This window comes from Nicrophorus vespilloides, unplaced genomic scaffold (genome assembly GCF_001412225.1).
Source record: "Nicrophorus vespilloides isolate i.1.1-1 unplaced genomic scaffold, Nicve_v1.0, whole genome shotgun sequence".
Taxonomy (NCBI): Eukaryota; Metazoa; Arthropoda; class Insecta; order Coleoptera; family Silphidae; genus Nicrophorus; species Nicrophorus vespilloides.
The window spans coordinates 263,035-276,666 of record NW_017100098.1 but is presented as its reverse complement, the minus strand read 5'-3'; the positions used below and the strand labels follow the sequence as shown (position 1 = coordinate 276,666).

Genomic DNA, 13,632 nt, shown 5'->3' with positions numbered 1-13,632 from the left:
TTATTGATAGTTTTATGGAGTCCCTTTACGATCTTGGAAGCGCATAAAAAATGCTCATCAAGATTTTCTGACGCTTATCCTGTCAAATTCTTTTTACTGTTGCATGCATTAATTTTAACCACGAATAAATATGCCATATCTTTTACCCTGTGTTTTATTTTTTATTTATGTTTTATTCAAAACGTATTAGGTCATCTCGCATGTATTCCACCTTCTGAAATATTTAATGGTTCTGGTCTTGAAATTGATAATATGAATCGCAGATGTCTTGAGATATAATCGCGACATCCTATTTTAGATTCCCTTAAAAATCCATAATTCACCGGGCAATATTATTATTCATTACACCCTTAAGGTGAACCACTAGAACCTGAGAAGCAGTTTCATATAAATCTTCTGTATTTCCCGAGGAACGTTGTTGTTATCTCTCCAGTGTATTATTAGTACTACCGACTTTATTTCTGGACAACTTAAAATAATTGAATATTTGCACTAATTTAGTATTTAATAAAATAAATATAACAAATTATCTAAATTACTTATGTAATATATGGTTCTATACAGAATCTATTATAAAATACTAATTACAATCATGGTTGCATTATCTTTCAAAATCGATTGGTACGTGATTTCTCTATCAGCAAGTTCCTGAATTATGTGTAATAGAGAACGTACGAGAACTACTAATACATCCCAAAACGAAGATACCTTTCTATTACAGAAGATCGGGTAATAGGGAGTGGAAATGATCCGAACTGTTATGTGCGCGAATCGATATTTTCATTAAAATCCTATTATCAGAAAAAGTCGATTACGATCTTTCCTCTAATTTAGTAGAAATATATGAATGACTTTCCAATTGCTATTATTTTTTAGTGAATTTTGTTATACATACTAGACTTGACAACAATTGTTATTACGATAGAACATATTTACTTGTTGCTATTTACATAAACAATGTATATTTATCAACAATATTCATAAGTGCAATCATGATTTAATTATTCGAATACTAAAGAAAAACTACGTATGATTACATAATATAGTACATAATCATTTCATAAATTAAATTCCAATTAGATTTGACAACAAAGATTCCCGTCAAAGAGAATTAGTAAACGTTTTCATCCTTTTTGGCCATCCTAAAATAAAAAAAACAACCTGGAGATCAAACAGACTGCGAATAAGCAGCGAATTTTCACGGCTTTGAAGTAGCGTCGATTGTCCTTTCATTCTGGCCCTAAACCGTCCACGCCTTTCACCGTAATAAAATGTTCCTGATCTAGAGATCCGAATATTTTAATTTCGCTTAGAACCCTGTATCGACAGCTTCGATTTGAAATGTTATGGTTTTTAGGAAATGCTGCAGAAATAAATAAATAAAACACCGAGCAAAAGCTCTGAACATTGTTGGATGGTTGGGATGGGTTTTATTGCATCACGTATGTAAATATGATGGTTGCGGCGGCTACGAACCACTTATTCGTGAAAGAATGTACGTGAGCAATATGATCACGAGGATATCGCGTTATAAGGACTCCTTCGACATATAATACGACGCCTCAGAAACTACTATTGAACGTTATCATCACCAAGTAAGCGATTCTAAGTCTTTTTTTTTTGATAACTGCAATTATAATTACTTTCAATTACTACTAAAATCGTTTTGTATTATGCAGAACCTCAATTTCTCAATGTAATTGAATTTAATTCGTTATGATATTTTATTGTTCGATTTATTAAGTTTATCTCCGATTGTTGGTAGTAAAGTAGAATGGAAAGCGCGAATAAAATAGAATGGATTGTTGCTATTGGGACATTGTGTGCTGCCTTTTGAAACGACTTCGCAAACTGTTTAAACGGATACATACGTATCCATTTCAAAACTGAAGTTTTAGGGTTGAGGATATCTTTCCAAGACCCAGTTACCTGCGAAACAACTACGTGAGATAACCGAACAAACAGCAATAAAACACAGAGAGAGGACGGGTTCCCCCCTGAACTTAAGCAATTCATCAAATGAGACCTCCGAATGAGGCCACTATTTTGTTTCGTACAGAATATATCAAGTTCAAAACATTGAAATTCATCAACTATATATTGTAACCTCTATATAAAGTTACCTCGTGTATGGTGAAAAAAAAAACTTGAAATCCAATTAATAATTCTTTCAATAACATTTTCAAGATTTCATTTTCTTTATAACTGTGCAGTTCCATTTACGCGCGAAGAGCAAATAGATTTATTTAATCGTACACATTTTTTTTTCTCTCGTTCGAATTCCCACGCCATCCTTCTCTCCAGAAAGAGGAGGATAGAAAGCCTTTTGATTCTGAAGTAGAGGCAAATATTTAAAGCGGGATTTATAAGGGAATTTCCTGGTGCTGAGCGGGCGAGGTATTCATCTAAGGCAGATTGGTTTTATCTGGTTCAGGACCGTGTAATCAAATTCAATTTCGGGCCACGGCACCACTCCAGAACGATCTGAACGGTCTGACATCGATAATCTGGTCTTCTGTGTCGACGCCTGCAAAGTATTTACCCATCGCAGATCCAAGACTTTTAAAATATTTCATCTGGTCAGCTGGGATCGTTAATATAATTCAATAAAATAATTGAACGGAAATGATTATTCTCGATTGTTGCTTACACTAAAAGCTGCTCTTCAAATGCTGCAGTCATTGCATTCGTGAAACATTATTAATTTCAAGCACATGCACAAATTAATAAATATATTCTTTTAATGCTCTACTAAGCCATGTTTAATTATTTTTTACTTTACAATTAAGTTTTTATGACAACAAATAAGATCTTTTGAGCAATTAAACTAAAATTGCAGCGGTTCAATTAATATAATTATCGGATGCACTTCTGAAGAAAATAGTTCGAAAGAAAATGGGATTTCTGAGCTCTAAAAGGGGGCGTCTGACTGCACAGAGATGCTTGGTGTAGATAGGAAAATAATATCGCCTTCAGCCAGGATTCACAATAAACATTATTACTTTGTTCCGACTATCTTGGATGGTTTCACATTCAAAACGTTTCCTAAGAATCCTCGGCGTTATTGTGCCAGCACATCGTCAACCGAGCAATCAGCTCGATCCATTGTTCACGTCTTTTCAATTGCGAAACAAGGGGCCTCTCTCCTTCCTCGTCGTGCCCTCCTTGCAAATCGACAAAAAGACTTACTTTCAGATCCCACGTCTATCGACCGATGACTTTCTGTCTATGTAACTTATATTTTTCAAGATCCATAAATAAATATTTAAAATAGAAAGTAATGTATAAAATTATTTTATCATAATCACCCGAAAAAAAATGAATATTCTTATAAAGAATAACTTGCACAACCATTAACAATTTTAATATAATATACGATAACTTGATAACAATGAACTAGATTTCTCTCATTTGATCAGCGCTGCAGCGCTATTTCTTATAAAGTTTTCACGTGGATATTTTAACCCGTTGTAATAAAATGTTCAAAGTTTCCAACGAAGTTACGTGCGAAGCTTCGCGGTGCGCTAGGTGAAGTGTGGCCCGACCTTTAATTAATTAAATCTAATTAAAATTTAATTTTGGAACTTGTCTGAATCAGCGTCGCGTGTGTGCGTTTACATATATTTCTCGACGAAATGAAATTAGGGATTGGAAGCGGTCTAGAAGCAACGTCGGATCCTCCGGAGACTGCGAATGGTCCTCCGCCACCTGCGTCCGCCTTGGAAGAAAGACGCGCTATGTGATTATCACCACTGAATTTAATTAGAAACCTTCCAGAATCAAATAATCAGCACGTGCTGAATGTTGTGTGACGTTTAGCAACAATCCGCCGGCTGCTTCCGTCTTGGGTATCGAATTATTCCAAGGTTTTACCTTAATACTATTTAACATTTCGCCGCATTATGGAAACTTGTTTACTTCGATCAAGTAGTTAATACCGTTTGCTATGCAATATTTGGATAAACAAATAAATATACAAAGTAATCAAATATATCAATAATAATGTAACCTAATTTCATGCATTATTCCAGGAATGACCAATTTAATTGTTCTTGAGATTGACATTTCTACTAAAACAGTGATCGCTATCATGATCATGGCCACCCTGCATTATTGGAACAAAAATATGACGTAATTATAATTGCATACAAAAAAGGTATCACATTAGAAATATTTAATTTTTCATACTCCTATTCGTCTGTATTTTATTGTAAAGTTAAATTAAAATATGTTTATATAACAATATTATGAAATCGAGCAAGCAGCGACATCTTCAACTTGCTAGTTACACTAATGTTACCAATTATCAAACAAACTAACGTTATCTATAAAAAGAAGGGCAAGTGTGTAGAAGCCCTAATCATCAAGCCTAGACATTTTAGTATAGGGTTTTAAATAATTATATTTTGAGCGGCCCCCGAATATAATTTGTCCCCTATACTTAATCCGCCAGTTGGTATTACCCTTTATAGAAATATTGAAATGTGTACTATTCAAAACAGATGCTTACCTTTAATATTAATTCAATAAGTCATCACATTTAAACAAATTCATTGTTTGCAAATTATCTCTAAAAGGAGCCGCACCAAAATGTTGAAATCAACATATTTTATAATTTGTTTTCATCAAAAACTATTTTAACACATTGACGACGGCAATGCTATGTACGCCACTGATTTTGACTGAGTATAACCTCAAATATCTTAAGTCAATTACAAACTTCAAACGCCAATACATTTTTTATACATATTATAATAATTCTTGAAGAAATTTAGAATAATACGTGATATTATGACATAATTTAGGCATCCTTTACAATATCTTCGTTTCGATAGCTTAGGAGCTGATCAGCGGTAGGTAGAATTGAATGAAAATTTCAATATTTTTCCCACAATTGTTATAAATTGCTACAACATCCTTTAAAATATGTGTAAGAAAAATTTAAACGTTTAAAGGTTATAATTGACGTAGATATTTGACGTTTCACTCAGTCCATAGGCGTCCACGAAAATTTTCTTTGGGCAGGCAACCCGAAAAGCGCCGTCCTTCACGTGTTAAACTTTGTTGGAAACAGTGAAAGTTTATAATAATAATTTTATCATATAATCAAAAGAAAATGTAAGACAAGTATAAATTAAGAGAAGAAAAAACACGCTATGGTATGCTAATTATAAACATATTGATTTGTATTAGACACTGAACATCACTGGCCAATGTATTAAAAGAATAGATAACATTATTGGCAAACGTAAGTTTGGTTGCAGAGTCGTTAAAACTGGAGTTCAAAAGAATTGACATAGATGGCAGTGACGTACACAATTTTAAAAGCATTCGTTAAAATTAGTGAACTTATGCAAGCACTTTTATTTAATCAATTAAAGACCGTTCGAATATTTGGATGTGATGATAATATTAATTGGAAAGATTATTTCTATGGACTTACAAAATGTGTATTTGTATATATTTTGTTAAGAGAATCGGTATCCATCTCCACGTAATTAATATATATAGGAGACGATTTGCAAAAGACTATTGCAAGACCGAGTGTGTGTATTAGTCTGTATCATTGCACGTACTATATGATTTTGCCAGAGAATTCCTAGTTGGCGTCGAGGACGACGGCGGTAATTCACTGGTAGGAATCGCGGTTGAGAGGAATTTCCTGTAATTGGCATATACTGATTGCTTACTATTTCATAGAAAGTCCCAATTATCGGTGTGCCATCACAGAGGTGACTATCTTAGAGCCATAAGAATACTACAGAATGATAAAAAGGGTATATTATTAATTGGCGACAATAAAATAGTACCAGTCTTTGATACGGATAAGTTATTGACTAGTTTTAGTGATTACTTAGTTTTCAACGATTTGGTGTACTAGTTAAAGAATCAACGCAAAATTGCAAAATGGTCTCATATAATAACAATTGAACTGAAAAATGAATGCAACTTAACCGACCTAACAAGACGTCATATTTTCTCCAATAAAATATAAAAGGATGATGTTAGATCACCTTTTCAAGTTTTTGACAAAATTGTTGCAGCAAGTATAAACAATATCATGCATTTAAAAGATTATAAAACAGATATTGAGTTGAAACGAATAGCGCTCTGTACAAGCGATTTATGTATTTTTATGAAAAATCTCGTGAATAGCATGAACGCATATATTTCAAATGATACAGCTATTGATAATACTGTTATGTTTATTATGAACAAGTTCCTATGAAATGATAAAACCTGGCATTTTGAAAATATTGCGAAGATTTCAAAATATTATAAGGACATGAACGTTACATCATTTTCGCCTCCGTTTAAAAAAAATAATGTATTGGATGTATGTATGTATGTATTTTGATCATCACAGTGAGGCTTTCTTTCTATAGTATACCATAACCTGTCGTAATGTTTCTTGGCTTATTCCTTCGTGGATATTAGCCTTCAATTGCTGACTGGTCAAAGGATGTTTATTGCACAGATCCATTTACTTGTTGATACGCCACTGGTTATACAGGTCTTATTACGTGCTATTAACTGTAGGTAAAATCTTAAAGAATAGTATTAATAAGATAAAATATACCCATTTATATTGTTCACTTCTATAAAAGTATCAATAAAAACTATTGGGTGTTGAAAATTAAAAAAAGCTAAGCTATATAAATTTAGGAAATACAAATAATATCAATGCAAGTCGAAGTGATTTGAATTATAATAGAAATTTTATTACTGAAAATTTAAAAATAAATAATAAAAATTACAATAACAACAATGATTTAGTGCATATTCATTATATATAATTAATAAATGTAAAATACCATATTACTTACTTGGTATGATTTTTGTGGTATTTTATCCAAATCCATAAATCCGATAAAAATTATATTGTTATAGTTGATATTTTGTAAAATTTTTGAAATTATTAAATGATTAAAAAAAAATAATATTCAAAGAAATGAAAATTATTCAAGAGGGACAGGGAAGATCATCAAATTCAGGCAAATAAACTTTTTATTTATTTCTACTGTGAAATATTCACGAAATTCTTACAGAACAGCGGTCGTCTACCAGTGTTTCGCTAGATAACTTTGGTGATCCGCAAAGTAATTTGAATATTCAGTAGATTCAGTGGATTTCACTATACGAGTAAAAATCCGGAAATTTTGGTTAACCGAGGTTTGTATATGTAATTTTTATTTTAATTATTTTGTGATTCTAATTTTTTTCCAATTTTTGCCTTATTTTTAGAATTTTATTTTCATGGAAAAAAATCATGGTAGTCGTCCCAGTGATTCCAAATTTTGTGGTCCTCGGGGGGTCTATATTTTGAGTTTGATGGTCCGTGAAGTTAAAAAGGTTGGCGACCGCTGATATAGAATACCGACAATACCACAGTACGGGATTCCGCAATTAATATACCACATTCTGAATGATAATGAATTTTTAATAGCCCGATGAAAAATGGATCATGCTGTTACATGTTCGGAATTTGGGAGAATGTTGATGAAATAATTGTAAACCAGATAACAAGAGTTTAGTTTTGTTATTTTTTTTTTGTTTCTTTTAGGGGATGTGGGGTTCAAGACATGCATTTATTTAATACTTTGAATTGGTTCAGTTAGTTATTTACACAGATGAAGCGATTACAGTCAGTTTCCTAATCCATGCACATTTGTATTTTTATATTATTTCTTGTTCAAAAACAAAAATAGTACGATTAATCGAACAATGTTATTGCACAGCAATAAAGCTTTTACAATTTATACTAATATATACATTACATTTCTTATTATTAAATTTAGTTCCACATTCATTAATGTATATGAGACAGTCGCAATTCCTTTAATATTATGTTAATTATTTAATCCTTATGTAATTGTATACGAGAGCTCAGTACGTATGCGGAAAACATATTGTCTACTAAAGAAAATGATGATTTGAAAGTAAGGTTACGATTGGTACTGGGCACGTATATATAGTTAATTAGATAGTATTTCATTTGTATACATATATAAATATTATACACTCAACTATTAATATTGTAGGCCTAAATATTATATATATATATATTCATCTTAATCTTTCGTTGACTATTATCATCCAAAGTTCCTAAACAGTTAACAACTTACGGTTAAGCTCGAGTCTGATTGTATTTTTTTTTATCAATTTCCTTCTCTATTTTTTTATCATTATTCATGTATGTTGTATGTGTATCCGTTATTTGAGTTAAACTTGGCATCTACACTCCTGTATCACAGGTTGACTTTTATGCGCACCGCGAAGTAATCATGTATCTCTTTAGACACAACTCTCTGGTCCGGGTATCGAATCTGCGATGATGTGGTCCCGCCTCATCGTAGCAAAAGAGGTAAACGGTCCATCCCTGGGCCGAGATCTTATCCTTCCCAAAGTAGTGGCACTGGTCTGGCCCATCAATTCGGGGGACGCCTCCGACTATAAATTACATTTTTATATTATTAACATTAAATGGTGTTATGGTCGAGAGCGCAGATGCTGCGGACAGGGTATTAAGGGAAAAGTTATTTAATTAAATGTACACGTCAACGAGTTACTTACGAAGTTGGCAAACGCGGGACTCTGACGATTGTGGTCTCCCGGTGGGGTGAAGAGGGCGTCAGGACGCGGAAGGGCGCCTCCGGCACTCGGGGGTGTCGCGGTTCCGGCACCTACGACAATAGGTTGCGAAACGTTAGATGGTGAACTCGACAAGCTCAACAACTCACTTCTTGGCGTGTTTAAGATGTCAGGCTGGTGTTCTGCGGTGGCTGATGATTGTCCAACGACGCAATCGGTCACCGGCTTCAAGGTGTAAGCCACGACGTAACGATGCTCTCCCGTGTTGATCTCCAGCATTGATCCTGGTCTGGACGTTTGAGGCGTTATCTTCGGCTGCTTAGACGGGTCTAATTGATGACTGCAATGATTACCCGCACAATGTCTATGACGACGTCTCACAGCCAACACAACTATCAATAGAACGGCTATTCCAAGTGTCAGCAGAGAACCTGTCAATAATGCCGCTATAGGCAGAATGCTAAGATTTGCAGTTCCATCTGAAAGATTAATAAATATGATCAAATATACGAAAATATTATTATGCAGTTTGAGACTATATTACCCTCAACATTAAATTTCTTAAAATAATTACTTCTAATTTATTTTGAGTTGTCGGAAACTTCGTGCATATTTTCGCCAAATACAATTAGCGGTGTCTAAAAATATTAGAATCATCGGACAACCCAATATTTCATTTACTTTATATATTTATAAATATATTTATATAGTAGTAAACTAATTAAAAAACAATTATTTAACTTTATTTTTCTTAATTAACCATATAAAGATGATAGTGATCGATTCAATGCAAGCATTTATAATTACATTCATTCAACAATAGTTTAAAAGTGACCCATTTCGTAGATGGTATTGAGGATCCACAAAAAAAGTGCTCTTCCCATTTTATTGTTATCCGCAAACGAGGGTTTGTAATATTCGCCATTATCATTTGCCATTATTGTCATCTATGCATCGTTATAATTAATTAATAGCCACTACCGCAGCGGAATTAATTACGAGCATATTTTACAACATCTTTATAGTCACAACAACAATATTGAGTACGTTTGCTTGCATAATAAACGGCAAATGACGGCGGACGCAATCGCATTAACTTCACAATAAACTTTATAATGTGATGAGATACGTGCGTGCATACCAAATACGACTTGTACTGTTACGGATTTAATCCAGCGATGTTTCTACGAGCATTTATTAAATTCATTTTGAGAGAATTGAGACTATGGCTTACATTAAATTGGAGCCCGAATTACATACGATGGTAATTTATTAGGTATATATGGATGCCATTATAACACCATATATCTATATCCATTTTACAAGCAGAAAGCCACTAAATTTAAACGTTTCAACTTTACTGTTGTTTCCAGAAAATTTTTAAAATTTATATTAGTTTACCTGTATGTTTTTCAGCGTCGTTTAAAGTAATATCCTCCAAAACCATTTTTTCGCTCCTGCCTTTGGCGTTCTGTGCGTAAACGACGATCCGCAAAGTGGGCGGAAGACCTTCGCCCACAAGAAGCTCGTTTAATTCCAGTCGAAATATAGGATATTCTGAGTTAGATGTTGTTAAATTAAGCCGCATCCGCATTGTAAAAGGATCATAAGCTTCAAGAACAAAGCGTTGTGGAAGGCCACCGTCATAGCCTGCGCGACATTCAACTTCCAGAGCATCTGAGCTGTGATTAGCAGCTGCACGAAGTGTACAATTCGTCAGAGGACTTGGTTTCGCTGTAAAGAGAAATGAAACAGACAGAAACACATAAATAAATATACTTCCATTTATAAAAAGAAGAAGAATGACTTACAGGCAGGGACCACTTGAAAGACGCAAGGATCGGATTGTCTTCCAATTGTGTTCTTGCCCCAACAGGTGAGTGTACCGTAATCCCTCTGCGATGCCGGGGTGTACATTAGTTCGCTGATATTGCCGCTGTTTGTGGCAAATCTTGCGGGAGAAACGTCAAAACTTTCACCGCTGTTATTGAACTGCCACACGAATGTCACGTCGCTGGGGTCCGCTGCCACGTGGCATTGTACACGTAATACTTCGTCCAGCGAAGCTCCGATGATCGTCATATCGCCATCTCTACAAACGGGTGCGACTGTAACATAAAAGTAAATACTAGCCATTTAAAATACATTCTTTCAATGACCTAGTACCTACAGCCAATTCATTTAATCAACATTTCTGAATATTATTTTTTTAATCTTACAGAATAGAATAGAAATTTTACTACTAATCTTATAAATAGCATTAAAGGTTTGATATGTGTTTTGAAAGTATATTGTTGTAAGAATAGGATAAAAATACAGAGATCATAAAGGTTTGAATATGCTTTTAGCATTTTCTATGTCTGGTAGGAATTTGAGAGTCTTTATTTTTGTTTTTTTTTATCAAAATCTACTTATCCACGAGTTACGTGTGTGGGTAACAAGGGTGCAGGTCTGGGATAAAAAAGCGAGTATATTGGACATTGGTTGGTTGGTTGGAAAGACGCGTCCCGAATAAGCAATCTGTATAGTAGAGAGATGAGATGGAAGCCGAAGAGACCTGGTCTCTGGCTTAGCGAGTTGTAATCCCGACGCGGTCGCCAGGATTGACATGCGAGCCCCTGGGAACGACGTCGCGGCGAAGGGGAGTTCCGTGCCCTACATCCTAATCGTCCTCCCAAAACCCCGACAAACTGTTTCAAAACGAAAAGTTGCTGCAATTTATCAACACACATACACACATAGAGACATACACACAAATATATATTGATCGGCTGACAAGCAAACAAATAGAAAAACCAAGGACACTGCATCGATATTTAATCAGATAAAACTCCATAGATTTAATAGTTACTCATTCAAAAAATGTAACTGCTCTTAAGGTGCACCATACTTCATCATTACAATTATCTAATAGATAGATTAAGGATAGATAGATTTATGATCTCTATGTCCTTATATTATATTAGCGTATAATATACCCATATAATTACTTATTTAAAAAAAAAATCAATTTTTAATTAAACATTTACAATAACGGTTAACGAATAATTTGTTTAGGATTAGATTTATTCTGAGCGGTATTTTGCATGCGGTGGTTATTATTGATTTCGGAAATGCTTTGAATTTCCATTTGAGTGAAATCAGAATTAGTTTTAGTTAATGCTAAATTGATTTAGTTTCGCTATATAAATACAAACGCATCCAGTTTTCGTGTTTCCCAGTTTTACCGCACTGTAGCTACTTGAATTTTTACTCGACTGCTTCGGTCACAAGCGCTTGGGATTTTAAGGGTTTATCCATTTCAAAGCGCAAACTAAATATACTGGTTGTATGTTACTTTAATTTTAATAAAATTATTTCAAAATACATCCAAAGCAAAATAAATGTTGAAATCTTGAAAGGATTGGCGTAGGGAAGTTCAGCTTCTTCTCATTCACGGTAATTTAGAGTGAACAGTATAATATACATCGACAGCGGGGCTATTAATGAGGATCTGGCAGGCGACTTATACGTACAGGTCTGCATTTGACGGCTTCCCATCACATGCACTACCTATGTTACATACAACATAATCTTTAGCTCTGCAGTCTACTGATTCCATCTAACCATCCTTCGCTCTCTAATATAATTTAATGCTCACGAACAGAACCATCAAACGAAAACATAAAAAGAAAGGATTTTTGAAAAAATGTTTGAAATAATGACAATCAAGTTTGTAATCATAGCGAGAAATTATTTAGAGTAATTAAGTCTGAATTATGATCAGATTTTCAGGCAACTGTATTATGAACATTTAATTCAATGGGTTAAGATTTTGGGGAGACGCTGACAAAGAGATACGACGAACAAATTATGAAGGAAGCAACTTAACGGCGTGGGGTGAGCCCATTGTGTGGGCATAATGTTTTTGATCTATTTAGATCCAAATCTCCCGCGCACAAAACCGCCGTACCATGTTTGACATGAATTTAATGACATCAATTATAAACATCGCTGCGAGTTGCGTAACTTTGCCGCAAGTTCCGACGCTTATTGGAATATATTAGTTGACATGAATGGATGGCGAATCCCAACATTATGACAAAGGTTAGGCCGTTGGATCCGTGCCCTCCTCCGGACAATGGGCTTAAAGTGATATTTGCATACCTAACGAACGAGACATGAAGAAAGGCGGAAAAATTATATGAAGAAGAAGGTCAAGGATGAAGAGGAGAAGGAGCTCACGGTAGAGTCTTAGGAGTTGCAAGAGGTTGATATGACAAACAAACAAAACGCATCTAGCCATGAATTCCGCTGCATGGGATATAATGGTGTGTATCCCAAATTCTCTGACAACTTAGACAAAGCGAAGCTCTAGATTTTAGTAACCACAATGACGTGAGGTATATAAGAAGGTTACTCGACTGTGAGATTCCAACGCGGGGGATGCGAAAGAGGAGACCAGGATATCTAGGGTCGTCTGCAGTGGGCGCTTCGATGCCACAACGAACTGCAAATCGCTCGCACGTTTCTATTGTACATTGAACAACCTACGACGAAATTCCACTAAAGGATTTACTCGACATTACACAAATAGCACGGCATTCAACATACATTGATTAGTTTCTACAAATGCTATCACGTTTCGCAACTTAAATTGCTCTAATATTCATTAATAATTCTAGAAACTCTAAGACATCTTATGAATGGATATAATCAATAATTATTTATTTCACTCTCGTTTTACCACAACGGAAATAAATGATAGTATACAATCATTAATAACGAATCCTGTCCATTGCACAGCCCTTTCTTTGGAACCAAACGCTATTTCCATAAACATGTTGTGATCATAGATGACAAACGAATTGCTTAATATGTCCATTAAGGGAATTAATAAACAAAACGCCCTGCTTTTGTTTTTCTTATGTCAACTTTCTTATACAAATTATAGTTGAGTGATGTCTTTAATAATATACTTTTACGTTAGAATAACAATTGCAATAATATGTATCAAACCAAACATTTCATATTATTAAAAGCAATATGCAGTAATATAAA

At 34.3% G+C, this 13,632-nt stretch overlaps 1 protein-coding gene across 1 annotated transcript in view; it reads right to left on the bottom strand.

Moving 5' to 3' along the window:
* Window positions 1–8,043: 8,043 nt before the first annotated feature.
* Window positions 8,044–13,632, bottom strand: part of LOC108567884 (hemicentin-2-like) — a 104,942-nt gene continuing 99,353 nt past the window's right edge. Inside the window, exons 10-14 of the mRNA XM_017928600.1 lie at window positions 10,404–10,700; window positions 9,994–10,326; window positions 8,742–9,071; window positions 8,575–8,684; window positions 8,044–8,451 (exon numbers count right to left, since the gene is read on the bottom strand). Of these exons, the coding sequence (XP_017784089.1) occupies window positions 8,296–8,451; window positions 8,575–8,684; window positions 8,742–9,071; window positions 9,994–10,326; window positions 10,404–10,700 (1,226 nt within the window). The 3' untranslated portion in view covers window positions 8,044–8,295. The remainder of the gene's footprint in view (window positions 8,452–8,574; window positions 8,685–8,741; window positions 9,072–9,993; window positions 10,327–10,403; window positions 10,701–13,632) is intronic.